Source organism: Thermomyces dupontii (genome assembly GCF_041956625.1).
Source record: "Thermomyces dupontii strain NRRL 2155 unplaced genomic scaffold VTN31scaffold_5, whole genome shotgun sequence".
Lineage (NCBI taxonomy): Eukaryota > Fungi > Ascomycota > Eurotiomycetes > Eurotiales > Trichocomaceae > Thermomyces > Thermomyces dupontii.
In genome coordinates, this window is record NW_027192311.1 from 1,317,051 (window position 1) to 1,339,611 (window position 22,561).

The 22,561-nt window shown below is 53.3% G+C and overlaps 12 protein-coding genes across 12 annotated transcripts; 5 read left to right on the top strand and 7 right to left on the bottom strand.

Moving 5' to 3' along the window:
- VTN31DRAFT_5753 (uncharacterized protein) lies at positions 1-980 on the bottom strand (the record flags this gene model as incomplete). Its single annotated transcript, XM_069406287.1, has 4 exons — positions 1-130; positions 177-196; positions 245-462; positions 521-980. 4 exons carry the CDS (start codon positions 978-980, stop codon positions 1-3), a joined length of 828 nt encoding a protein of 275 aa, XP_069259910.1.
- A 546-nt stretch (positions 981-1,526) lies between these two features.
- On the top strand, positions 1,527-2,594 carry VTN31DRAFT_5754 (uncharacterized protein; the record flags this gene model as incomplete). Its single annotated transcript, XM_069406288.1, has 2 exons — positions 1,527-2,009; positions 2,067-2,594. The coding sequence occupies 2 exons, from the start codon at positions 1,527-1,529 to the stop codon at positions 2,592-2,594; spliced, it is 1,011 nt and encodes a 336-aa protein (XP_069259911.1).
- Positions 2,595-2,804: 210 nt separating this feature from the next.
- VTN31DRAFT_5755 (uncharacterized protein) lies at positions 2,805-3,404 on the bottom strand (the record flags this gene model as incomplete). The annotated part of the gene is made up of 1 exon (XM_069406289.1): positions 2,805-3,404. One exon carries the CDS (start codon positions 3,402-3,404, stop codon positions 2,805-2,807), a length of 600 nt encoding a protein of 199 aa, XP_069259912.1.
- Positions 3,405-4,197: 793 nt separating this feature from the next.
- VTN31DRAFT_5756 (uncharacterized protein) lies at positions 4,198-4,683 on the bottom strand (the record flags this gene model as incomplete). The annotated part of the gene is made up of 1 exon (XM_069406290.1): positions 4,198-4,683. One exon carries the CDS (start codon positions 4,681-4,683, stop codon positions 4,198-4,200), a length of 486 nt encoding a protein of 161 aa, XP_069259913.1.
- Positions 4,684-6,500: 1,817 nt separating this feature from the next.
- On the bottom strand, positions 6,501-7,236 carry VTN31DRAFT_5757 (uncharacterized protein; the record flags this gene model as incomplete). Its single annotated transcript, XM_069406291.1, has 5 exons — positions 6,501-6,509; positions 6,560-6,604; positions 6,655-6,780; positions 6,845-7,171; positions 7,234-7,236. The coding sequence occupies 5 exons, from the start codon at positions 7,234-7,236 to the stop codon at positions 6,501-6,503; spliced, it is 510 nt and encodes a 169-aa protein (XP_069259914.1).
- A 355-nt stretch (positions 7,237-7,591) lies between these two features.
- On the top strand, positions 7,592-9,455 carry VTN31DRAFT_5758 (uncharacterized protein; the record flags this gene model as incomplete). Its single annotated transcript, XM_069406292.1, has 3 exons — positions 7,592-7,607; positions 7,669-9,324; positions 9,382-9,455. 3 exons carry the CDS (start codon positions 7,592-7,594, stop codon positions 9,453-9,455), a joined length of 1,746 nt encoding a protein of 581 aa, XP_069259915.1.
- Positions 9,456-9,860: 405 nt separating this feature from the next.
- VTN31DRAFT_5759 (uncharacterized protein) lies at positions 9,861-10,828 on the top strand (the record flags this gene model as incomplete). The annotated part of the gene is made up of 2 exons (XM_069406293.1): positions 9,861-10,319; positions 10,451-10,828. The coding sequence occupies 2 exons, from the start codon at positions 9,861-9,863 to the stop codon at positions 10,826-10,828; spliced, it is 837 nt and encodes a 278-aa protein (XP_069259916.1).
- Positions 10,829-11,520: 692 nt separating this feature from the next.
- VTN31DRAFT_5760 (uncharacterized protein) lies at positions 11,521-15,816 on the bottom strand (the record flags this gene model as incomplete). The annotated part of the gene is made up of 1 exon (XM_069406295.1): positions 11,521-15,816. The coding sequence occupies one exon, from the start codon at positions 15,814-15,816 to the stop codon at positions 11,521-11,523; it is 4,296 nt and encodes a 1,431-aa protein (XP_069259917.1).
- Positions 15,817-16,438: 622 nt separating this feature from the next.
- On the top strand, positions 16,439-17,063 carry VTN31DRAFT_5761 (uncharacterized protein; the record flags this gene model as incomplete). Its single annotated transcript, XM_069406296.1, has 4 exons — positions 16,439-16,491; positions 16,550-16,638; positions 16,704-16,835; positions 16,888-17,063. The coding sequence occupies 4 exons, from the start codon at positions 16,439-16,441 to the stop codon at positions 17,061-17,063; spliced, it is 450 nt and encodes a 149-aa protein (XP_069259918.1).
- A 516-nt stretch (positions 17,064-17,579) lies between these two features.
- Positions 17,580-18,336, top strand: VTN31DRAFT_5762 (60S ribosomal protein eL24; the record flags this gene model as incomplete). Its single annotated transcript, XM_069406297.1, has 3 exons — positions 17,580-17,630; positions 17,792-17,935; positions 18,049-18,336. 3 exons carry the CDS (start codon positions 17,580-17,582, stop codon positions 18,334-18,336), a joined length of 483 nt encoding a protein of 160 aa, XP_069259919.1.
- Positions 18,337-18,734: 398 nt separating this feature from the next.
- On the bottom strand, positions 18,735-19,458 carry VTN31DRAFT_5763 (uncharacterized protein; the record flags this gene model as incomplete). The annotated part of the gene is made up of 2 exons (XM_069406298.1): positions 18,735-18,824; positions 18,901-19,458. The coding sequence occupies 2 exons, from the start codon at positions 19,456-19,458 to the stop codon at positions 18,735-18,737; spliced, it is 648 nt and encodes a 215-aa protein (XP_069259920.1).
- Positions 19,459-20,533: 1,075 nt separating this feature from the next.
- Positions 20,534-22,211, bottom strand: VTN31DRAFT_5764 (uncharacterized protein; the record flags this gene model as incomplete). The annotated part of the gene is made up of 6 exons (XM_069406299.1): positions 20,534-20,720; positions 20,779-21,796; positions 21,850-21,965; positions 22,015-22,052; positions 22,105-22,149; positions 22,209-22,211. 6 exons carry the CDS (start codon positions 22,209-22,211, stop codon positions 20,534-20,536), a joined length of 1,407 nt encoding a protein of 468 aa, XP_069259921.1.
- Positions 22,212-22,561: the final 350 nt, after the last annotated feature.

The following is a 22,561-nucleotide window of genomic DNA, read 5'->3' on the forward strand; positions in this document are numbered from 1 at the left end:
TCAGATGCCGCTATGATAGGGTGACGGATCAGGTATCATTGACACCGTCAGAGACATACCTAAGAAGGATGAATTGGGCTGAATGTGGACGTAATATACCGCGTAAGGACCCTTCCTCCCAGTGCGAGACCTCCTTGAGTTAGTCTCGGCGTGGTGATAATCGGAGAGGGACAAACCAGGCAGCAGAGAAATGAGGCTGGAATGGTTAGCCCATAGTGCATTTCTTGGGGGTGACAACAAATACCTTATACGGTGTAGGGTCTTTGCTGAAGCGAGCATCGCGATGAATGCGGAAGACCTCGGCGTGGTCAGCCAAAACTCCCCATGCGCCGTGCACTTGTCTTACCACATCTTTGACGGGCAGCTCGGGGATGGTATCATCCCTCTCAATTATTTTCTCAGTCAGGGACTCGCAAAAAGTGTCCCAATCCTTCTTTGCCGTGCGATAATCAGCGTCGTGAGCTGACCGCATATACACATCAGAACATGCAAGCATACACCGCTGGCGGCAAACACTCACCCTTGAGCCACTCCCGCTCGTTATTCTCCTTCAAGTCCTTGAGAAAGAGCATGGTATTCGGGTGAATGGTGTGATCCTGGTAGGGAATGTTGCCGGGGTCTCTTGGCTTGGGCTTCTTGATAAACACCTCCTTTCCGGGCCCGAGCCCGGTGCGGACACCCTCCCGCCAGAGCTCCTGGCCTTTTGGCCTGTCTTTGAGCGACGTCGTTTTCCCACCCTCGCCTTGTTCCTCCTCATAACTTTCCTCTTGTTGGTCGGCATCATCGTAAACAGATCCCTCACTTGGCGCACTCTCTTGCCCGTCAGAAGAGTCCGACTGGAAGTATTTACTCTTCTTCCTCGTTGTTCGGATTGGTCTCAAAGACTTGGCCGAGCGTTTCCGCTTTACAGCAGAAACCGACTTTGTAGAGTCTGTATCATCTCGCGTCTGTGATATTAATCTGGACGAACGACGGGGCATCTTCCTTGGAGCTGTTCAAAGCACGTGATTTGGTATCTGCGAATGCACAGGTGTTGTAGTTTTCAGGTCGTCGAATAGCAGGGCGAGTTGTTGAAAGGGGTATTCTTCAGCTGTCACAACAAAACGAGTTCCGAACCTCAAACTCAGGTACGATCGGTGAAGATCCAGAACAGGAACAAGGCGTAGATTACCAGTGTCAGAGCCAGCGATTGTTGAAGGCTGCAAGGTTATGAGCCTACACCCTCACGCTAGGCGGAACTAGCTACTAAGTACTATCTACTATAGCCATCGATACGGAGTGTCGGAGTCCCAAGGAAACGGGCCCGCCTTCTCCAAAATCAAATGAACAGGTACTCCGGCCTCACGGGCTGGGCTTTGTTCTGGGTCCGAATTTCAAAGTTCCAGCCCGCCTTGAAATCAGCCCCAGCGACGGATGGAATGCACTAGTAATTTTGACAGTATTCATCGATTGAGAGAGAGGGCCGAGCGCTCCAAGCAAAAAGTACTACATACTTTACTTCGGAAACTGAAAATCGCGTCTCCGTGATGGAACATGTCATACCGGATACCTTTAAAACTCGGAAAAATCAAATTCTGCAAACTCTATCAACATCACCGGAGACTTACACCGATGCGTCGCCCAAGGGAGCTATCGACGAGGAAATCCGAGGGTTGATTGACGATGTGAATCGCTTGGAAGGGTTAGTGACGACGAGCAGCTGTGCTGGAAGAGTGAGTGTTTTCGTTGAGGGGGGAAACCCGCGCGATCGCGACGACAGGGGTGAAGAAGAAGAAGAAGAAGAAGGCAACGGTGCCGATGATCAAGGATCCGGAGCAAAAAAAGGGGGAGGCCGTTTTGCGGCATCCGGTGGGAAGGGATCTGGACGCTGGCTGTACGTCTCGCACAAGCCGATGAGTTTGGCGGACCAGCAGCAGCAATCGTATCATGATCTGTTCGGTCTTGTGCCGGGGAACGGCGTGCCGCCTGGGGGGAACATACGGCTTGTAAGATTCCACTTTGAGCCGATGGTAAGCTGCACTATTTGTCACTATTTTTTTTTTTTGTTGTATTAACGGGACGAACAGATCCTGCATATCATGACTGCGACGCTGAAACACGCCCAACCCGTACTCTCGGCGGCGTCCAGTGCGGGATTCCGAGAGAGCGGTCTCCAGAGTCTTCGCTGCTTGGATGCTGCATCGAGCTCCCATCCCATCGTCGCGGTACGGTCGGCGGGGTTAGCGCTCGAGTCCATCATCGGCTACCACGATGAGACTGCTGCCGGCGGACCGGTGATTCGCAGTCTCGTGACGGAAGAGTATCTCGCAATGTTGGTGGCGATGTCGAATGAGCGCTTCGTTACGAATAAGCAGCGAATGGAAAGGTTCAGGAGTTCGCTACTGGAACTACTTGTCCAGAAGCCTTGCTCTCTGTCTTCGGCAGAGAGTAGAAGAAAAAAGAAGCATTCCAACTGGGAAGATGAATCCACGAGGCGTGAGCGAATGAGGGCAGAAGGACTACAGAGACAAAGAGAAGCTGCTCGATCAAAAGATAACCGCGTACAATCGGACGGTGAAGAGATTACTGACATTGGATTACATTTCCTGGAGTAACGATAATATGGGCTTTTTTTTTTTTTCTTAACTGTTCATCCTGGATCGATTTTTCGGTCATTGGTCATCGGACAATGGCCATGACCTCGAATAAAATACCGAAGAATAAGAATAAATATGATCTGTGTGCTCCGATGGAGCATAGCGTCCACGACACAACGGACGAGAAGTGACGAGACGAGCCAGCTCATTCTCGAGAACCTTGCGACTTCAGAAACTGTTTGGCAAGGCCTGTTGCTTAGATTCCTCGCTCCTGTTCACCGGCGGCGTCCCAAAAAGCCAGCGGGAACATCCACTAAAGTTCTGGCTTTGCCGAGTATCGTCCATCGACGCGGCGGGAGCATGGCCAGGGGACCGCCAGATTGGGAATCCGGTGTGATTTCCACCGCTAACACTGCTCGAAGGGGATGGCATGATCAAGGTGTTGCGGCGGGAGTGATGGTCACGGGGAAATCGATGAGCCGCGTTGTCCGATGGATCCCCAGGCTCGATGCCCAGTGCCGACTTGGGGATGCTGTCTCGGCTTCCCTGCCGCATGTGGGTGGCTGCTTTGTTGGTCCGGATGGGAGTGGAGGACCAAATCGAGGACACGGACCGCGATTGCAAGCTGCCACTCGGGCTCTCATCCTCGTTGGTGCTGTCCGAGGATCTGCGTATGCCGAGAATATGCGAATCACTGTTCCGGGCCAACATGCGGCGCGGGGGACGGCTGGGCGTGACATCGTTCATCGCTGCGCGGCGAGCTGCCTGTTTTGCGTACAGTCGGTTCTCGCTGGGATACGGCATCGTGATGCCGGACGCCGGTGGCATGCGGTCGAAGGCGTGCTGTCTGACCGCTGCCGCGTTGGTCCGCACTGCCGCGAGGATGATTTGCGTCGCCAACTCATGCTCAAGCTGTAAGGCGGTCTCGAAGCTGATCCGCTTTTCGAAAAAGTTCCACTCGATCCATATCTTTCCATATGGGGACTCGGCGATCTGTGGGATATTGCGCCACGAGTTGGTGAGGCCGAGTTTTTCCGTTCCAAGAACCTCGAGACCGCGACGAATCAGCGACGCATAGAACTGTGTTCATTGTCAGATGCGAGTTGGATTACGGTCAATTTGGGATCTCTAGCCAACGTACCATGAGATGCTGCTCACTAACGTCAATGGACTTTGCAAGGGCGTCGAACGGCCAGTAGTGCACCAGATCGGGGAAGACAATCGGCCAGAGAGGTGGCTCTTCCGAGTTGCAGACGAGCGTGAACTTTTGGCGTTCATTGAACCCAGGGCAGTTGCAGCCTGCGCGAAGTAATTCCATGACCAGCCTTTGGTCCAGGCCCGGAACCGTCTTCTCCTTCATGCGCGCAGTCAACGCCAGAATCTGCCGGTTGAGGGCATTGAACAACTTGTCACGGTCTTCCACCGTATACATGTCCGTCGCGTACCAAGGGAACTTGTCTCGTCAGTGGCCAATGGCAAGACAAAATCTTCTGCGGGCCGTTCACTTCACCTTCCAGATTGTGCTGATGACGCTTTCAAAAGTACGCTGAGGACACTTGATCGCAAAGGGAGACTGAGGAAAATCCGCATCAGCGTCCCCTGCTTGGTCTTCTCTTGCATGTCATATACAACAACATACCCGATGGGGATGCTCCGCATGCTGGACGACTCCATACAGCTCCTCGCTAGTCAAGAAGCCCGAGAACCCGCTCGAGTAGGGGTCAGTATTGGCCACGAGGCGAGGCACTCCACCACGCCACTCGACGCACTTGGCGCGAGGGAAGAGATCCTTGAGCAACTCGTCCTGACTGCTGAGAATCACATCGACATGCCGGCGTCCCAGACGGGGAGGACGTCCGCTCTCAGAGATGCTGTTGAGGCGCATGACGGTTTCCTCAGCATCTTTCTCTGTCATTAATTCCACGTAGCAATCCATGGTCTTGGCCGTGGACCGCTCCATGATGATGTGCACCGCACAGCCCAGGTCCGGCGTGATGAGGCGTGCCTGGTGGCCCAGGAACTGGACAATTTCTTGTTTGGTGATACCGTACGGAATCTGTGATGGAAATGTTGAGCTTGAGGCTTCTTCACCCCTCCCCCAGGACATACACGAGTTGCTGGGAACACCAAAATCATGCAACTTACATTCTCTACCTTGAGCACGCCAAACTTAGGAATGGGCATTCTTTGGACGAGATTTGAGAATGCCATGTTCTTGTCAGATGTGAGCAGTATGGCCTCTCTCCAGGTGTCGTTGGGGGTGTCAGGGCTAAAGGGACCAGTCTGGACTCGGGATTCATAGAACTGAGAGGGCCCCAAGCCTGGAGGCATGTTTGGATGAGTCCACACATTGTCGTGATTGGAGTCCGGGGAGAATGCTCCCAGCATTTTGAGCACACGGGTGGATGGGACACTCTTTGGGAAAGACTCGTCCGTGACGGATGATCCTGACGCCGAGTGTGATGGAAGAGAATCGGGAGGAACATGAGTGGGAGCAGTCAGAAACACAGCGTCGCTGCCGGAGCTACTGGTGGATCTTTGAGATTCGTGAGGTTTGCATCTTTGCACAGTGAATGGCTCAGGGCCGGAGTCTGACGCCGGCTCCCAGTCACGTCCGCTATGGTAAGGGTTGACGAGCGACGCAAGACCGGGTTCATTGTCGAAAGGAGAATCCCCGTGCCATATCGAGGCCAGTTTTCCCAGCGTCTCGGGGTCTCCCAGTCCGTGGCGGTGCGGGCCTATAATCCTGGCGAGTCAGCATCAACGGTTGTGGGTGTTTCATGGATCTGCTGTTTAAAGAAACGGAAGCAATTGAACTGGTCTTTTTTCGATAGGGTTCTCTTAGTTTGCATGGGATAATGCAAGCAATCAAGGACTGATTGGGACGACGTTGATTTTACATACTCCGGCCTTTCCAACTTCGAACTCTCCCAGGCCAATATTGGAAACAACACTCGGCCGAAGAGTCACCAAGCCGCAGGACAGGCAACAAAGGACAAAACTATCAGGGCTCATCGTGCAAGTGCAGTGATGATGATCTCATGCGCGTGCCACAACTCCATGGCAGGACTCTCTGTAAAGATACACTCACCGTTTCTGTCGATGGCATCCTCCGCACGCGGCGCCCAGATGCTCGAAGAGTTCTGAGAGTCCATGCTTGCGCAGGCAGACAAGGCAGAGAGGAATGGGTGTGAGTACTTTATCCTAACTTCGCAGGCATGAAGAAGAAAAGGGGACACGCAGGAGAAAGATGAAGGAGAAGAAGAAAGGATGAAGGAGTTGAGATAAAAGATAGGCGGCACAACTTGGTAGCCATGACAAGTGAATCCACAATGGGATGAGCGAGGAACTGGAAGCTACCAGCCGCCTGGTGGGTTGGTCTGGTTAGCTGCAATAGCAGCTGTGGGTGACGCGGAGAGGGGACATTCGTGTATCGTCAGGATGATGGGATGAACGATGATAGTGGCTGGAGTGAGCTCACCGCGGTGCAGCGAACCCTCTCACACTGTGCTGCAGAACATGATCCAGGGACTGCGTTCATCATGCGGCTTGGCCGGGGCTGCTGTGTTAGCTTTCTTTGTATGGTGCCTAGGGGAACAATATTTTGAGATAGGGTCATCATCAATGACATCTATGGCGGAGTGAAATGGTTTTGATGTCAGTTGTACGGATGTTGAGTATTCAAAACCTCTATGTGGAAAGCAAAAACCAGCTCTTGAGTATCTGATACACAAGCCACCGACGGGTGACGTGACCAAATCCATCGTTATTGCATTGAAGGGCTGCCACGGGTCTGATTTGCATGCAAATAGTCATTGCCGCAACGACTGCGTTCGGAACTGGGCCCCAGGCGGGATTGTATGTACATGAGCATTGCTGCGATGAAGAGCAGATAAAAGGGCATGACGCTCATAACAGAAACGTTTAATCAAACTAGATATCTGTTAGAATAGCGAGAGAATCCAAGGGCGAAGGAAACTTACAGGAGTCAGGAAAGACTCCGCAACAAATCGGGCACGGGCATTCAGCTGACTTTGTCAGCGCCATAGTCAGGGAAGATTCGACAAGCAACACTCACGAAAAGCTTCATTTCCGAAATCTCCTTATCTACCTCCTCCATGAACTGGATGATGAAGTCGACGAGTTTGTGTTTCAACATCGCCTCGGTATGGAAATTGGTGATGAGGAAGGAAATATCATAACCCTGAACACCACATCGTCAGAACCCGACGTCCCATACCACACCTTTCAACCAAGCATTTGATTACCTTGACGGGCTTCCGTCGCAGGATGAAAAACGACTCGGCCCGTTGCGTCAGAAACCGCGTGAACTTGTGGACCAGGATATTCTCGATTTCGTCCGCCTGCTTGATGCGGATGCTGACACGAACGCTGTTAACACTCGGTTCGATGAGCACCCTTTCATTCTCGTTCCGGGAGATTGTCAGGGGGTTCAGCAGTAGCTCTGGCGAGGTCTGCGCCTCAACCTCCGGCACGTTGTGCCGCTCCGACGTTTGCGACGCGAAGTTGGAGACCGCCAGGGCCGCGGTCAAAGATGACCGCACACATTGAAGGTAGGGACGCAGCGATTGGGACTGTTGAAACTTGATTAGAAGCTGTTCATACACGAAAAAACGAGGGACGGGACAGTCCATACCATGATGCCTGTTCGGAGATGGCTGGCGGAATGAGCGGGGAATGACGGATTATTGCCCCTGGACCAAGCCTATCTGATCCGAATGATCATAGGCGGCACCACTCCGGACAGAGCTGCACAAACGGCCGTCGCCAATTCCTATAAAAAAAAACGGACAGCTGAAGTAGTCGAAGGCTCCTAATAACTGCGCGGGGTGACTGCGTTGTCTATTCGCGGCCATCTTCCCTGATGATGTTGTGGCCTGCCTGTTTGTCTTGTTTGCATTCCCCCCACGGCAAACAACGTGAAGGCCAGACCCTCTGTAGGCAGCTCCCAAACAACACGCCCCGGCAGATTTTGATCGCGTTCGCGAGAAACCATGGCTTCGATACCTGGTGAGTTTGGGCACTGTCCGCTCGTCGTGTGGTAGAGAATCAAGCTTAACTTGCTTCGCAGTCGTCGTCAAGCACCAGGGCAAGCGCTACGATGTCGAGCTTGACCCCGAATCAACTGGCGAAACTTTCAAATTACAGCTCTACTCCTTAACCGGCGTGGAGCCCGAGCGGCAAAAGATTCTCGTCAAGGGCGGCCAGCTTAAGGATGATACTCCGCTGTCGAGCTTGAACGCGAAGCCCGGTCAGACCTTCATGATGATGGGCACCCCATCCAGTGGCGATGGAGCGTCCATCTTGGCACGACCCAAGGAACCCGTCAAGTTTCTGGAGGATATGACCGAGGCGGAGGCAGCGCAAGCAGAAGGGGCTATTCCGGCCGGACTGCAGAATCTGGGAAATACGTGCTATCTGAACGCAACCCTCCAGACCCTGCGTGCGGTGCCCGAACTCCAGCAAGAGCTTGCCCGCTACGAAGCTCCGGCGGCCGGTGCACCCAGCTCTAGACTGTCTGACCTGACAAGCCTGGGGCTCGGTGGTCTGGGTTCCTCCCTTGACCTGATTGCTGCGCTGCGGGACGTGTATAAGCAAATGTCCGAGACTCAGGAGGGTGTTCCGCCGATCCTATTCTTGAACGCTCTCCGGAAAGTTTTCCCCCAGTTTGCGCAAAAGGCCAAGGACGGCCACGGATACGCGCAACAGGATGCCGAGGAGGCTTACTCTCAGATCCTCTCGCAGTTGCGACTGAAGCTGATGGTCAAAGACGGCGAGCAAGAGAAGTCGTTCGTAGACAAGTACATGGCCGGTCGATTTGACTCGACTCTGGAGTGCGACGATCCCGCAGCCAAGGAAGCCGGAGAGGAAGCCACCAAGTCGTCCGACATCTTCCTCAAACTGGACTGCCACATCGACAAGGACATCAATCACTTACGCGATGGCATCATTGCTGCTCTGTCTGAGAAGATTGAGAAGCGTTCGCCAACACTCGATAGAGACGCAGTCTACACCAAGACTTCTCGGATATCCCGGTTGCCCAAGTATCTCACGGTCCACTTCGTCCGGTTCTTCTGGAAGCGCGAAAATCAAAAGAAGGTCAAGATCATGCGCAAGGTCACTTTCCCTGCAGAGTTGGATGTTGTCGAATTCTGCACGGATGAACTCAAGCAAAAACTGATCCCAGTTCGGGACAAGGTTCGCGAGATTCGAAAGGACGAGCAAGATGCTGAGCGGGCCCGCAAGCGTCAAAAGCTTGCCCACCGACAGGCCGAAGAGCAAAAGGAAATGAAAGAACGGGGTCTTGGCCAGGAGCCCTTGCAAAAGAAGAAGAAAGCCGAAGCCAAGCAGGAGGCAGGTAAGTCGGAGGACAAAGATGTTACCATGACCGAAGTCTTCAAGACGGACGAGGAGTACGAGGCGGAAAGAAGAGCTGCTCTCCTTGCGGCGAAGAAGGAGCTCTTCTCTCTCATCGACACCAATCTGGCTGCAGATGAAGGCTCGAACCAATCCGGTCTGTACGAGCTGCGCGGTGTCATCACCCACCAAGGTGCCAGCGCTGATAGCGGCCACTACACGGCGTACATCAAGAAACAAGGCCGGGTCGTCCAAGATCCGCGAGCCCCTGGCGGCAAGCGAGTCGAAGAGGATGGCAAATGGTGGTGGTTCAACGACGACAAGGTGTCCGAGGTCTCTTCGGACAAGATCGAGACTCTTGCGGGTGGTGGTACGTATGACTACATCTACCTCAGGACTCTGGTTTTTAGGCTGACCTCTTTCTCAGGCGAATCACATTCGGCTTTGATCTGCCTATACCGTGCCATTGATCTTCCCACCAAGGAGGAGATCGAGTCGTGAGCACATGAGCATGGCTGAGGATATTTATGTGTTCGACATGCTTTACAAGACGCATGATGAGCATGAATTGCTATGTACTACATGACATGATGTGCATCCACGGAGTGTCCGGATTGAGTGATGAGGCTCTTATCGAGTAACGGTCAAAGAGTATTAGAATGAATGGAATTTTGCACGGACATCTTCATGATTATTCAGTCAAGCCCATGGTTCACTTGCTTGTGGTATCTGATTAGGTTATGTAGCCTAATGCAGTCAGAATTGAGCCTAACCAAATGTGGAATAGATAGCCAAGTTTACCTCTGGCGGCCCGAGCGAGCCACGCGCCTTGCATCCATAAGAGCGGTGACCCCAGTCTTGGTGCGAAGGTGCAGCGACGAGCCGACGGCCTGGATCCAAGGGACAATGCGACCCCTGCCGCCTCTACTAAGGCGGCCAGTTCCTCGACCGCAGAATACGTACCTATCCACACCACGGATCAGCTCCATCAGACGCAGCAGCACTGCTGCCACTGGTGCGGCCAGCACTAGGCCTACCACTCGCACAACCAGTAGTAGCAGTTCGCCGACTCGATCCCGATGGCCGCGACGACTCCTCTACGCCACCATCTTCGGCGGCCTCGGTCTCTACACCGGGAAGAACGCCACGGCATGGCTCTCCGCGCCGCCCGCACCGGGAACGCCGGATGATGCACGGGAAATGCAGCGCATCCAGAGCACACTCGATGCGCTGCCCATTGTGCGCCAGCTGCGCTCCGACGCGAGCTGGGCGGAGTGGAGTGCATATGAGGCAATGTCGGAGGACGCGCTGAAGCGACGGTTGACCAGTGGGCCGTTGAAGGGGAGTCGGGCATTCGCTGTTCAGGTGAGTACTTGTTTCAACGACCCCCCCCTCCTTTCTTCCCACCGAAGGAGCGCAAGAAAGGAAGGGAGTGAAAGTAATGGTGTGCGCTGACCTGGAGGCGGAAACGACGTGTCTTCGTTTAAACGATGTAGAGAATTTTTTGGAATGAAACAACCAAGGAAGCCGTGAATATCGTCTACCTTGGCAGCGGGATAGACGGCTGGCTGGGCATTGTGCATGGCGGAGCCCTGGCCACGCTCATGGACGAGTCCCTCGGCCGCGTCGCAGCCCTCACCTTCCCGGCCCGGACGGGCGTGACGGCGAATCTGAACGTCAATTACCGTGCCCCCGTCGACGCCAATGATTTTTATGTGGTCCATACACAGCTGGATCCAGAGCGCTCGACGGAGAGAAAGGCGTTTGTGGAGGGCCAGCTGCGGGGGTTGACCGGGAAGGTTTATGTGGAAGCTGAGGCGCTGTTTGTGGTGCCGAAGAAGTTTTCCTTGGGGAGTATGGGAGACAGGTTCTGAAGAGCGAGGCTAGATCGGCTTTTCATGGAGGGCGGTCGAGTTCCCCCGGATTTGTGGTCGATGGACATTCGTACACAAAGACATGATGAATTACAGCATCAGCGCAGCGTGGTTCTATGGCGGCTGGCTTCAGGCACGGGGCTGATTGGCCGAGGTGAGACTATGACTCTCACCAGCTTCTGAGAGACGAACGCTGCTGGGGCGGCTGCTATGCTGTGACGCGTTAACCGCCGCCACAATTGACAACATGCAGGATCCTCTAGTTCTATGGTTTTAGGCTTCCCGGACTATTGGTCTGGAGATTAGATGTCCATGGACTTTTATCCTTGTACATATTCTCCCATGGTGACATGAATAGAACCGAACTCTGGCTACTTCAGGACATCATTACCATGCCTGACTTTCACTTACCGTCGGGACATGCAGGGCTTTCAGAGTCTTTCCAATCATGCTGGCTTACGCTACGCATCTTGATGGATGCTTCTTTGAAACTCCATTCCTGTGGCTAGTAGCAGATTGAAATTTGAGCAGTTCAACTTGATTGTCTCATCGTAATCATCCATTCGTTGCTGGGTATCTAACTCGTAGATATGAACACCTGCTTGGTTACATAACAAGAGAAGACGCGTAACAGAGACAAAACCCAGAAACGCCTCAGCGATGCATCAAAACTAGCTCGGGAAAAGTCATTCCTAATAGCTCCGTTGATCTCGTCCCAGCGAATTACGACTGAGGCCTGCTCCCAGTCCACCCGATATAGTAGACGTGAACCCCCTCAAGGCCTCCAGGTCATCATCACTCTGCCCGACCATTGTCCCGTCCCGGTGGGCTCGCTGTCCGCCGGGCAAGCGCGCAGAGTGCCGTCGTCGAAACGATCGTGTGGATCCGGCTGTTGCGGACGATTTCGATCGTGCATCGTCATCCTCCGGCAGAATGATGACAATGCCCTGCTCGGGGCAGCGGCACCCGCAGCCGCTCGGACAGACAAGCTCGTCGAGACAAACATCGTCCGAGCCGAGAGCGCTGTCTGCAAAACCCCGCGTTCCCGACGCGAACCACTGCTGATGACAGTCAAAACAGCTGACATGTCCGCATTGCAAGCATGGCGCGAACATCCCATCGACTGCCTCGCCGCAGATAACACATGGGATCTGAGCGGACAGCGGCTGTGTCGCCTTGCACTTGTGGCAGATTGGCGATGATTGGGATTTGCTGAGTGCCCCGCCTGGTGAGGCAGGTTTCGGGGGTATCGATCCGAAAACCGAGATCTGGAGCGGAATGCCGCATTTTGCGCAGTGACGCTGTACGTCTAATCTATCCGGGGGAGTGCTAGTCCCCGAAACGTCATTTCGCCGCTTTGGCGTGGGCACCGACAATGATGGTTGACGGCCCTTCGAGTCGGGTTGATGATGACCGGTTGGATGCGGCCCTTCAATTCCAAGTACCTCGCTTCGCTGGATTGGCAGACCCCAAAGCAAGAGAAGGTTCGCATAGGCAACACGGTAGGCACGGTAGATCGAATCGCGCTCTCGGTCGACGAATGGGTTGTTACTCAACTCGTCGCTGTCAAACGATGCCAGGTTCTTGAATCGAACCTTGACTTTCACCGAACCGTTCGGTTCGGGTTTCTTGTCCGTCCCGGCGTCCGAATCTGTATGCGACGTCACCGTGTTCGACATCAAGTAATCCGGAAGTGCAGACACGGCTCTGCTGAAAAGTCCTGTTGCACGCCAGCCTGTGGTGGTGGTCGGGATATTCAGGCTTCCGTTGGGACTGGCTTGCCGTTTTTTCTTCGCGGCATTTGTGGGCGGAGACGGTGTCGACGAAGCTCCAAAAGTGAACGAGCGCGAAAGGGACGATGCAAGTGTTGTGCCCAGCCCAGATCCACTGCGCTGCATAGTATGGGTGTCCGGTGACGCAGAAATTGGGGTTCGTCGATCCGGTACTGTGAAAAACGAGCGTGTGCCCTTTGGAGATGCAGTCCCCGTCGAGTACGGAGTCGTCGGATTGCTATTCCAATTCTCGATGAGAACACCAGGACTGTGGGCGGGTGGCCCAGCATTGGGACTATCCTTAGAGAGAGAGGTCAAAGGTGTTTCTGCGTGAGATTTGCCGTCTATCGCCTTGGAAAAGAAGAAACCGGGGACAAATGGCGAGTGACTCAATGAGTCTAGATCACCGCGGATGTCCATTGTGGTCAAAGGGTTGCAAAGGTTCTGCTCGTGGAATATGCACGACAGCATAGCAACCATTTGCACATCACCGACCTGCACAAAATGATCGAAAAGAGCGGACACAAGCCAGCGGCGAGCAAAAGCCCCATCATGGAGTCGAGAGAATTTGCGCCCACATGATCGGTGTAGCTCTCTGAACAAAGGGTGGCCAGTGTCCATTCCATTACTTCCTCTGTGAACTGACCAGCAAAATCTTCTCTCCAACAAGTCCCAGTCGATGCTTGACAGAGTCTTTGAATCCGACTCACACTGTAGAATCAACCTCAGAAGGCCCCAGACATAAGCCAGTTGATGGTAACCAGCATCGGCAGCCACCGCTGCGTTATGATAACACACCTCGGCTCCATTGCCATAGATGCGGTATTTGCTGGCTAGAGACCGCTTCGAAGGCAATAGGTCGCTCAGGTCATGGATGGAGATAAAACTGTGCGGGACTTCTGAAGACTTCACCGTATCATTAGCGCCTCCAAGAGTCGACAATTGGGAATTCTCTGCGGATCTTGACCGAAAATATCCAAGGCTGCGACCATAACGCCACACAGAGGGGCCCTGAAATCGGTTCGGAAGTTCAGATATTATGTCCGATGAGCCAGACGAACTTGAAGAAGCAATGTCTGACTCGTCTGAATAATCGGAAGCACCGTCATCCGTCGTGCTTAGAGCACCCGTTCCGCTGCCAGCGACCGGTTGCGGCGGCCCCGGGGAGCTTGTCTGCAGACGGCCGAATCCCTCGAAAACTCTGTCGCTACGTGACAACCGCGAGATGTCTTTGAAGCCCAAAGAGTCCAACAATAGCTCCGCTTGATCCTTTTTCGGGGGAAAAAAACACAACAGCTTCCCATCCGGTGTCCAAGTTGCGCCGCAAACCTTCGCGACAGGGACCATCACATTAGCGTTCACCGGCCGAAGAAGCTCAGAGCTCATGCCCAAGTCTTGCTCTTGAAATGCTCCCACCTCCTCATCCTCATCGCTCGACTCGTCCTCCACGCCGTTCGGTGGTGATTTGACTGCGTCCACGGATTCTCCGAGGACCAGCGCAATGCTTTCCTCGAGGTTGCATTCTCCGAGTAGATAACGTACAGCTCCCTCAAGACAACCACGCTTTTGTGACAAATATGTTTCAGAAATGGTTCGTAGTTCAGAAGTAAGCTTCTCCGCGAGCTCGTCGGTCATTGATGCAGTCTTTTGGACGCGGAAGACAGGGATGGCATTTCGCGGGTAATCGCTGGGAAACCTGATATCAACTTTCAGGAATATCGAGCCTCCATCTTCAGCCCACGGCCCATGAAGAGAAATAGTTGCCTTCCGTTGACGGACATCCACCGAGTCGAAGACGACCTTCGAGAATTTCTCACCAACCTGAGTGATCTCATCTCCCAATGTCTCGATATCCCAACCTGATATTTTGACGCCGCGCATCCAGGAAATCGGATTCGCATCAGCCCGTATATAAGACCGTCCCTGCATGCCAACTCGAGAATCCGAATGGATTCCTTGATTCCAGGCACGCGAAAACGGCATTGAGACATTGTTCATGCCAACGCCAGCGCTGAAATGTTGGCGAGCACCAGACAAACTTGCGGCATTTGCTTTTGACGAACCGCCCGGCTCCTGATCCGTCGGTTCGTCCCTGAAGGTTTTGTAAACGGCGCCCTTCCGGGTGAGATTAAGCGCCGGATCGAAAGATTTTCCTTTTTCATAGCCAACACCACGAAGCACCTCCGGATCAACTCGATGAAGACGGAGCTCTCTATCTGCACCCCATGACACTAGTTGAAACTCCCGATGGTCGAGCCCGTCCACGACGGTACCACGAGGTCGCCAAAGGAACTCCTTTACATGTCCTTTGTGCCCTGGGAAACTATGTACCAAGGGCAAGCCCTCCCCAGGCCCATGTGCCTCTGTTCTCCGTCGACTATAAAGATGGAGATCATTGTTCCCCCTCTGGGGCATGACTAGCAATCCGAAGCCGAAGGGAGTGTTTCGGGCTCGTGAGACTGGGAAGGGGGTCTTGATCATCCTTTCGGGCTCATTTCCTTCATCTTCGAAATTCCAGAGTTTGACTGTCTTATCCAGAGAGCAGGTTACGATGGCTTCACGGCGTACTCGGTTCCAGTCAATTCCATAGATTTTCGTGCTGTGGGCCTCAATGGATTTCAGGGGCACAGCGCCCATACGGCCATCCCATATTCGCAGATATTTGTCATGAGAGCTTGCAATCACATGCGGATCTTGCCGATTCCACTTGACTTGCGTTGCCCCCGCAAACCAGTCGGAAAACGAGATAACTGGTTTTGTTGGGATCCTGAGGTCCCATGAATGAACGAAGCTATCAACGGAACAGGTAGCAAGAATATCTGGGTGATGTGCGGAGAAATTGATATCCGTAATAGCACGGGAATGCGCATGCAGCACGTGCTCTATCGCGTTCTCCCACGTTCTCATGGCGAGGTTCCATACCAGTGCCTTCTGGTTGGAGGTGCTCACGACCCAGTAGTCCCGAGCCGCAAACGGCGACCATTGAACATCTGCTACCTCCCATGGCGTGTGATGAGGGAGAAACCGCGGAGGGGAGTAGGGCGAGTCCAGGTCGATGACATGCAGACCTTCCTTGGAAGCGAGCACGACATCTCGTCCACAAGGCGAAATCGACATCGAACCCACGGGCTGCTCCACGTGGAAGGAACTGTCCTCGCCAAACGTCGGACTCTCGTACGCCGACGCCAGCGTCCGGGACTCTGTTGGGCTGGACATGGTTGCTGATGGCGTATTATAGTACTATCTTGCTCGTCCATTGATGTGGTCGTACCAGCATCATCCCGTTACCCGAACGCAGTCGGGTAAACTCAGCGACACTTGAGTCACTGCAATGAGCGTTCATCTCCGACGTGCGCACTCGAATCGGGCATTCTGGCGAGTTGATGCGAGAAACGATCAACTAAACTTTGATGCATAAGCACGAGTTGCTAGATCACGTGACTTTAGTGGTGAGTGGATACGGCGAAGCCGGACTGCTTCGGCATGATGCGTTACGGCCTGAGGCTCCGAGGCCCTGAATCGGAAAAGAATCATAGCCCCTCCTGCGTAATTTTGCTGAACAGACGTCTCACTTCCTTGTATATACACTACTTTTCGCCGCCTTGAATTAGGGCAGAAGCTGATTATTGACCTGCCTCTGATCCGAGTCTCCGCCCTTTGAGAGGCATTCGCTCGCAGATTGAGGGGGATTACCTACCCTTTCGTCCACCCCGCCTTGGCAACATTATTGCTCTACTTGGAGACTTTCTTTTAACAAAGCTGGATTGGACTCCAGAAAGCGAATCGCGGGACTGGTGACCACTTTGCGGTTTTGAGTAATAAGTTGTTCGCCAACAAGATGGCGTTGCCGAAACGCATTGTCAAGGAAACCGAACGTCTGATGGCGGAGCCGTAAGTACTTGCTCTGCACGGCATGTTATCGATTTTCCGGTCCTGACTTCGTGTGGAGTGTGCCAGGCATCAGTGCAGTACCTCATGAAGATAATCTACGTTATTTCGACGTTACCATCCATGGGCCAGCTCAGTCTCCGTACGAAGGTGCGTCGCAGAAGGAACACATCAGGTATTCAAGTGAACCGGTTACCTGATAGCCCAGGCCACAGGCGGTGTTTTCAAAGCCGAGCTTTTCCTGCCCGAGGACTATCCTATGACCCCTCCTAAGATCCGATTCCTGACCAAGATCTATCATCCGAATATTGATAGACTGGGCCGGATTTGTCTTGATGTGCTGAAGAGTACGACTTGCAATTGCCTATTACCAAAGACAGACTGCTGACAACCTGCTAGACAACTGGTCCCCGGCCCTACAAATTCGAACGATCCTGCTGTCGATTCAGGCGCTTCTCGGTGCACCCAACCCGGATGATCCCCTCGCAAATGATGTCGCGCAACGATGGAAGGAGGATGAGCAAGCGGCGATAGAGACGGCCAAGGAATGGACACGGACACACGCTATGGTTTAATGACGAACTGCCGAGGAATATATTTCTTCATCGTGAAGTTCCTTCTTGATTGAGGAATCGCCATAAGAAGGGCGGCATGACGAACTCCAGCACTTTGTTGTGAGTGCGACAATGTATCGTATGATTCAAGTAGCTCCTTGGGGGCTTGCCACACTGGCAAATGATCCACATGATCCATCAACCCTGCATTGGATGATACCGTGATGTTGATAGAGTATGAATTCGAACATGCTGTGCAGCACTTGCAGCGCCGCCGCGACATCGACTCAGCGAACGCGTCTACTTTCAGAAGCGATAATGATTAGTCAATTTCCCGTACTGCGTAATGTGACCTGATTGGCCAAACAGCCCAAGGGTAGGTTTCATCACGTGATCTAATTAGCGAGTTCGGGCCGCACCACAATTGTGTCATGATTTCTGCGGACGGTAGAACGAAGCGACATTCAACTCCTGCAAACCGCCCAACGACCAACAAGGAATTTCTCGACCGGTAGCGCATCTCGCGGCATAATCAGGATGCGTACCTACGACGATACCTTTAGCGGCCGGAAGATCTACCCTACCAAGGTGCGTTCGAGCAAGTGACATGGGAATTTTTGGCTGTGTGTTTCGGGGGGAGGCGAATTCAGCTGCTGTTGGATTATCGAAGATTCTTTTATTGTTGAATACGTGAAATGGTGATAGTGATGAGATTTGCTGATTATTTTTTTTTTCTTTTTGAACTACAGGGTAAGCTGTACGTCCGTGGCGACAGCAAGATCTTCCGTTTCCAGAATGGAAAATCCGAGTCCCTTTTCCTTCAGCGCAAGAACCCTCGCCGGATAGCGTGGACTGTCCTCTTCCGTCGCCAGCGCCGCAAGGGTATCTCTGAAGTCAGTACCCCCTCTTTCACCCCATGATTCGACAGCATTGAGGAGTGCCGGTTCTGTCTCGCAGAATTATTGAACACAAGCTGACCGGGGAACCTTTGTTTCAACGAATATAGGAGGTCGCCAAGAAGCGCACTCGCCGTGTGATCAAGTCGCAGCGCGCCGTCGTCGGTGCCTCTCTGGATGTGATCCGGGAGCGACGGAACATGCGCCCCGAGGCCCGTGCCGCCGCCCGTCAGCAGGCCATCAAGGAGGCCAAGGAGAAGAAGGCTGCCGCCGAGAGCCGCAAGAAGGCCGAGAAGGCGAAGAACGCTGCTCTCGCGGCCCAGGGCAAGACCCAGCGCATCCAGAGCAAGCAGGGGTTGAAGGGCGCTCCTCCGAAGGTCACCGCCAAGTCTCGTTAAATTTCAATGGCCTGTGATTTAAATTGTTTCTATGTGACGGTATCGGGTCGTTGATAACTAGTGGGAATGAAACAAAAAATGATATCAAGCCATGGAGTTCGGCGTGTTTCTGTTTAAACAGCTTTCGTCGCGTGCCGTCTAAACCGGAATCGATGCAATCCTCGTAGAGCTGCTTTTCTCTTCGTGAAGTCTGGACCTCTCCTGAAGTGTAACCATTCAACGCATGAATATCAAACCATCCCATGCAACGAACTCCTGGCAACAACATTCCGAACCTAGGTACTTCTACCTGTCGTCCACAGCAATGAAAAAGCCACGAAAGGATTAAATTACAATCTATTAACACATACTAATAGACAGACCCTGCTCATTGTACAAGAAGCAAAAAAAAAAAAACTCTAATAATAATGCGCCATCTCCAACCCAGCCCGCTTGAAGCCACATTTCAGATAGAAACCCTCGTTTGCCTCGGAGCAGTCAAGGATACTCTATAAAGAAATAGTCAGCGAATGCTACCATGCCTACTACGTACATTGTTGAGGGAAAGGAAAAGGGGAAACATACCTTGTAGCAGCCCACCTTCTTCGCAACAGCATCCAGCGTCTGAATAATCCTCAACCCCAGCTTCTTTCCCTGCTGGTCACGGGCCACGGCGATATCCTCAATATGCCCAACCAGTCCCAACGTATGAATGAACTTGCGCTCCACGATCAGACTGCCCGTCGCAACGATCTTGCCGGTCCCATCCGCAATCACGATGAGGTAGTACTGGTCGTTGCGAGACGCGAGGTACGAGTACCGCTCGTTCCACATGTCCTCCGTGATGTCGCCGACCGTCGTCAGCACGCGCAGCACGTCGAGGTAGCCGTTTGCGTAGTCGGAGCGCCGCAGCGGGCGCGCCACGTAGCCCTCTGGCAAAAGATCTTGGATGTCTTGAGGGATAAGCGAAGGGGAGAAGAGAGGCTCGTCGGCATCGTCACTCGTGGATGGCGTGATTGGAGGGGTATCCGTCACCGGTGCGGGTAGTGGTGTTGTCGCTGTCACTGGTTTTTGCGTAAGGACCGGCGGCTTGTCGACAACGCCGTTTGCCACAGCCGCCACGGTTGGAAGATCGCTCGTCATTGCTCTAGTGAACTGCTATGTAGAATAGGGTTTGAGCGAGTGGACTTGATGATTTTTCCGCAGGCTATGTTGAGCTTGATGTTGCTTGGGACTTCAATATCAGTACGGAGTACTGCTCCTCCGATTGTAGCGACGGACTGGCAAAGGAGAAAGCAATGGCGAAACGAGTGAGCTAGGTTAGACACGCCTCATGAACGAACGACAAAGCAAAGCGAGGGTAATGGCACGATATATACGGGGTGTTTCGAGCACCAGGGAATCCAGGGACAACTGTCCTTTCTCCATGCCAGCAGGATCGATCTTTGAGTTTTTGACCCACTGAAGTTGCTATTTTGGGATTTGGGCTTCTCAACAGGGGTCGGTGCTAACTCTGCTGAGCCTCAGCCACAAAACTAAGGAACATACTGTACCTACAGTAATGCTAAATGCACACCCCATTCTTACCTAATGAGGACATCGGACAGAGATCACGTGCAGACGCTAACCCCCGCCATGGTGGTCGCATGCTCGTACGATTGTTTATTAGTTACAATCCAATCCTCAGATCAAAGCTGGTCAACTATTAAAGAGTACTATATCAGGATAAGGGTAAATAATCCAGACTGAATCTGTCACAGAAGGTTAACTAATGATATTGAACTCTAACCCATGTCTCAGCTCTACTGTTTACTTTTTGAGGTACTAGCCTGCTATCCTCTAAGGAAGTACTCTTTCTAAGTACTCGTAGGCCTGCAACTCAATGTACGCTCGTGTCCCTCTTCTTGAACCCAAATCTCTATTGTTCTCGCTAATCTCGTCGTTGACGATACCTCTTTAAGTCTCTCTCAAATATCACCATTGGTGTTATTAATGGAAAGAGTGGAAAGGAGCTCTTTGTACAGCTGGAGCACGGAGTACTCGTACATCTAGGAGATCTCGACGGAGACTTTTACAAAAACACAACCTACCAAGAATGGAAGGGACATCACAACGAGGTCCAATTTCTCACCAGCATGCATTGAACCGGACATGATTTGTATTGTACAATCCTACACAGTACGCTAGAAATGCAAATGCAAGGACATGACGAGCCTATTTATTTCTTCTCCTTCGGGGCGATCATCAGCTCGGGCCGCACGTAGCGGTCAAACTCCTCCTCGCTCAGAGCCTTAAGCTCCATGGCACTCTCCTTGAGAGTGATGCCCTTCTTGTGGGCATTCTTGGCCACCTTGGAGGCCATATCGTAGCCGATGACAGGGTTGAGGCATGTCACCAACATGAGACTGGTGGAATCAGCACCCGAAACTATATATTTGAGCGGATGATCGGATAGACACCTACCTCTCATGCAGCAGCGCATTGATGCGCTTCTCGTCCGCCGCCAAACCGTGCACCAGGTTCTTCTCGAAGCTGGCCATACCGTCGGACAGGATACGGATGCTGTGCAGCAGGTTGCGGATCATCAGCGGCTTGAAAACGTTCAGCTCGAATTGGCCGTTCATGCCGCCGATGGTCGTCGCAACGTGGTTGCCCATCACTTGCGCGCAAACCATGGTCAGAGACTCGCACTGCGTGGGGTTGACCTTGCCAGGCATGATCGAGGAACCCGGCTCGTTCTCCGGCAGCAGCAGCTCGCCCAAGCCGCAGCGGGGGCCGGAGCCAAGGTACCGAATGTCCTGAGCAATCTTGAACAGAGAGGAAGCCAGAGTGTTCAGCGCGCCAGAGGCCTCGACGATGGCATCATGCGCGGCAAGAGCCTCGAACTTGTTCGGGGCAGTCTTGAACTCAGTGCCGGCCAGCTTGCTGATCTCCTCTGCAACCTGCTCGGCAAAGCCCTTGTAGGTATTGAGGCCGGTGCCCACTGCGGTGCCGCCCTGGGCCAAGAGGCGCAGATGAGGCAGCGTGTTCTCAATCCGCTGAATGTTGTTGTCCAGCTGCGCAACGTAGCCCGAAAACTCCTGACCCAAAGTCAAAGGAGTTGCATCCTGCAAATGGGTCCGACCAATCTTGATGATGTGGTCAAACTGCTCGACCTTCTTCTGGAGCGCGTTGCGGAGACTCTTCAGGGATGGCAGGAGAGTGCCCTCAATCTCCAGGACGGCCGCGATGTGCATGACGGTGGGGAACGAGTCGTTGGACGACGCAGACATGTTGACATGGTCATTGGGATGCACGGGCTTCTTGCTTCCCTTCTGACCACCGAGAATCTCAATCGCGCGGTTCGAGATGACTTCGTTGGCGTTCATGTTGGACTGGGTGCCGGAGCCGGTCTGCCAGACAACCAGAGGAAAATGGTCAATCAGCTTGAGAGACGCAACTTCGGCGGCCGCCTGTTGAATAGCCTCGCCGATCTTGGGGTCTTCGAGACAATCAGCCGGGTGCGCATGGCTTCCTTCCTTCTTCCATCCTTACCGAGCCCGAATCGCATGTTGACAGTGGCAGCAGCACCCTTGAGGATACCAAATGCCTTGACAATAGGGGCCGGCATTCGGTCCTGGGGCTGGTTGATCTTGAAGTTACCCAGCGAACTGCGCCCATCAGCATCACCGTTCACCAGCGATCTACGCTTCATCATACCGCTGAGTCTGCGCGCCCCAGTACTTGTCATCGGGGACCTGATGATCCGTTCAGCAACCCATCCACGACCCCGAAGGCGGGGAAACCAACCTCAATCTCGCCAAAGGCGTCGGTCTCAATACGGGTTTTCGTGGCCTAAGCAGGGAGAGCGTGGTCAGCGATCGCATCCAGTCCAAATTCCCGGAACAACGCACCATTGCGGCAGTCGAGGCAAAAGTTCTGCTATTGTAAACGGATTGAAGACGCGGGGCATACGGACGGATCTGAGACCGGAGGCGCGCGGCGATCACATGTCGGCAATTGACGCTGAGAGCGGGGGCGCAAGCCCTGGCGGCTGTTGATCCGGCATGTGTCAGCGATGCCATTGACCGCGCCGCGGCCCGAGAAGACAGAGTCATTGTGGCGAGAATGAATGATCCAAGCGCAAAAAAAAGCGGGTTTTGACGTCGCGGAAAGGTCTATGATGCAAAGAAAACAATTTGAGAGTGAAAAGAGTGAAAATGAGTGTCGAGGAGAAAATTCACTCGGACTGCTTAGGCGTTGCTTT